The 2,384-nt window shown below is 36.2% G+C and overlaps 1 protein-coding gene across 1 annotated transcript; it reads right to left on the reverse strand.

The window, feature by feature from the left end:
- Positions 1-377: 377 nt before the first annotated feature.
- Positions 378-2,038, reverse strand: LOC129905419 (uncharacterized). The gene is made up of 3 exons (XM_055980895.1): positions 1,408-2,038; positions 1,254-1,307; positions 378-1,186 (listed from the first exon to the last, which is right to left on the reverse strand). The coding sequence occupies exons 1-3, from the start codon at positions 2,036-2,038 to the stop codon at positions 378-380; spliced, it is 1,494 nt and encodes a 497-aa protein (XP_055836870.1).
- Positions 2,039-2,384: the final 346 nt, after the last annotated feature.

The raw sequence follows: 2,384 nt of genomic DNA on the forward strand, positions 1-2,384 counted from the left end.
GACAATTTTGCTCATACACTCTTGTCATATATATATCTAAAATTGTTCTTATTCAAATTATTATTTTGAATCATGTGTTGTTATGAGTTTCCTGAATAATTTAAGAAAAAAAAATAATTCATAAGTACATTCTCGCAGACAAATGTATTTTTTTTATTCTTTTCCTTATTCGTATCAACATTTAACTACTATCTCGCTTCCTCCCATTAAATAAATTCATCTACAAAAATCAACCCTCTCTTTTCTACGCAGTCATCGAAAAATTTTAAAATGTTTCTCAACAATTTAATTCTTGGATACATGTTTTGGACCTATGGGTAAAATCTGATGGTAGAAAATTTCAAGCACAGGAATTTGTTCTACGTGCGACATCTTTACTAGTTATATGATCTTTGGTGTAAGTTTGCGTTGCAGTCATGAATGTGAGGCAGTGGATTTCGATCGGGAATGGTGGCGGCGTTCAGCCGTCGATAATCACCACAAGGCCTCCAATCGTTTGCTTCGTGTTTGGCTGCCATGTGTAGAGGTGATGCGCATGGAGATGAGGATGGTCGACAAATGCCGATTTGCACCATGTATTCGAATTCCTCTTTGGCTATTTTAAACTTAACGTTGTTTAAACGTCTGGGTTGCGAATTAGGTAATGGGCCTTTAGTGAGTATGTGATGTACCACTGAGTGTTTTACAGGGAGGGTAAAATCGGGTGGTTGCATTAGTGAAGCGAATTCTTTTAATATAGAATTGTATTGTGCTTCAATGGCGAAAAACCTAGTACTGGCAACGTTTTGTCGGCAGGGTGTGCCTGTCACGCTTGATTTCGTGAGTGGATCGATGAGTCTGGAGTTTTTGATGTCTACAATTAAACCTGTTTGTTTTAAAAAATCTGCACCTATGATAGGTTTAGTGACAGATGCGATGATAAACGTGTGGTTGAATACTTTTCGGAAACCGAGTGTTGTTTTGAGGTATTTTGTACCGAAAACTTCTATTTTTGAGCCATTGGCTGCAGAAATTATTTGATCAGGTTTTTTCTGACTGGTTTTTGTAACTTTACTTGGTGGTATTGCAGAGACATCTGAACCAGAATCGATTAAGAAGGTTAAGTTTGAAATTGGATCTTTTATGAAGATGCGGCTTTGAACACCTTGACTGTTACTGTCATTAGCCGCATTAATGACAGTAGAATCTAGTTTGGGGAGTTGTTTTTATTGAAATTGCAGGGGGTTGTGCATTTTACTGCGCGTTTTCCGTACCTCTTATGGAACCAGCACATGGTTGCTTGAGGTTTTCTGGAGTTTGACCTGGATCTTTGAAAATTATTTTAGAAAGTCGGTCTTCTGAAATTCCGTGAAGGACGTTGATTGAAATTGAGGTTGGATAGCATTGATTTTATTTCGCTGATTTCACTTTGTAAATTATTATTTGCACTAGTGAGTTCATTTATTGTTCTTTCAGATTGCAGAGAAATATTTAAAGAAGAGTTTTGTTGCTGATAGACCTCGTAGATTTCGTCGGCCATTTTGAGTAAACCTTCTATTTTTGTTTCTGAGGATGATTTGATTGAGGCTTGGACGAGGGCGGGCAGACATCGGCGCCAAAGTTCGAGTATAAGACTTTCTGTAACAATCACAGATTGTCCAGCCAAAGTTTGGAGTCTTCTGTAAAATTCGGATGGCTTTCTGTCCCCCATCTCCTCGCCTGATAATAATGCTTCTATGCGATTGCTTTCGCTCATGGAATGTCTATCGATTAATGTTTTTTTTAAATTGGCATAAGGCGTGTTTGATTCTTTGATAAGTATGTCATAAACACTTGCGGCCACGTCTTGAGGAAGGGCTTGAACAACGTAATGAAATTTTGTTTGCTCTGAGGTTATATTTCGAGTTGAAAATTGAGACTCGATCTGAATAAACCATATTGCAGGCATTTTTGTCCAAAATTCGGGCAATTTGATTGAAATCGCGTTTACTAACCCTGATGTGGGTTCAGGGACAATCGGACCTGGAGGAATTGGAGCTGGAGGTATTGTGTCAGGCATTTTAATGGCTTTTGTTAAGCCGATTTAGAATATTTAAAAAAAATTGAAAAACCGAATTGAGAAACCCTTGTTTAAATTCAAAATTAAGATGGCAGCTCAGAAAATTCGTTTGTTTACAGCTTTTGTGAAAAAATAATTACTTTAATATTTCTTATTTAAGATTGATTTTAAGGTTAAAAAAAATCTAGAAGTTTTTAAATATTTTTGAAAGAAAAAAAAATTTTTTTGTTTTTTTACGATAACTACGATATCTTAAATACTAATTTTTTAAATACTTAAATACTTGGTTTTTGTTCCGATGGCCAGGTGGCTCTGTAGATGATCTGGATAGGTTTTGTTCTGCAAA

This window comes from Episyrphus balteatus, chromosome 1 (genome assembly GCF_945859705.1).
Source record: "Episyrphus balteatus chromosome 1, idEpiBalt1.1, whole genome shotgun sequence".
NCBI lineage: Eukaryota > Metazoa > Arthropoda > Insecta > Diptera > Syrphidae > Episyrphus > Episyrphus balteatus.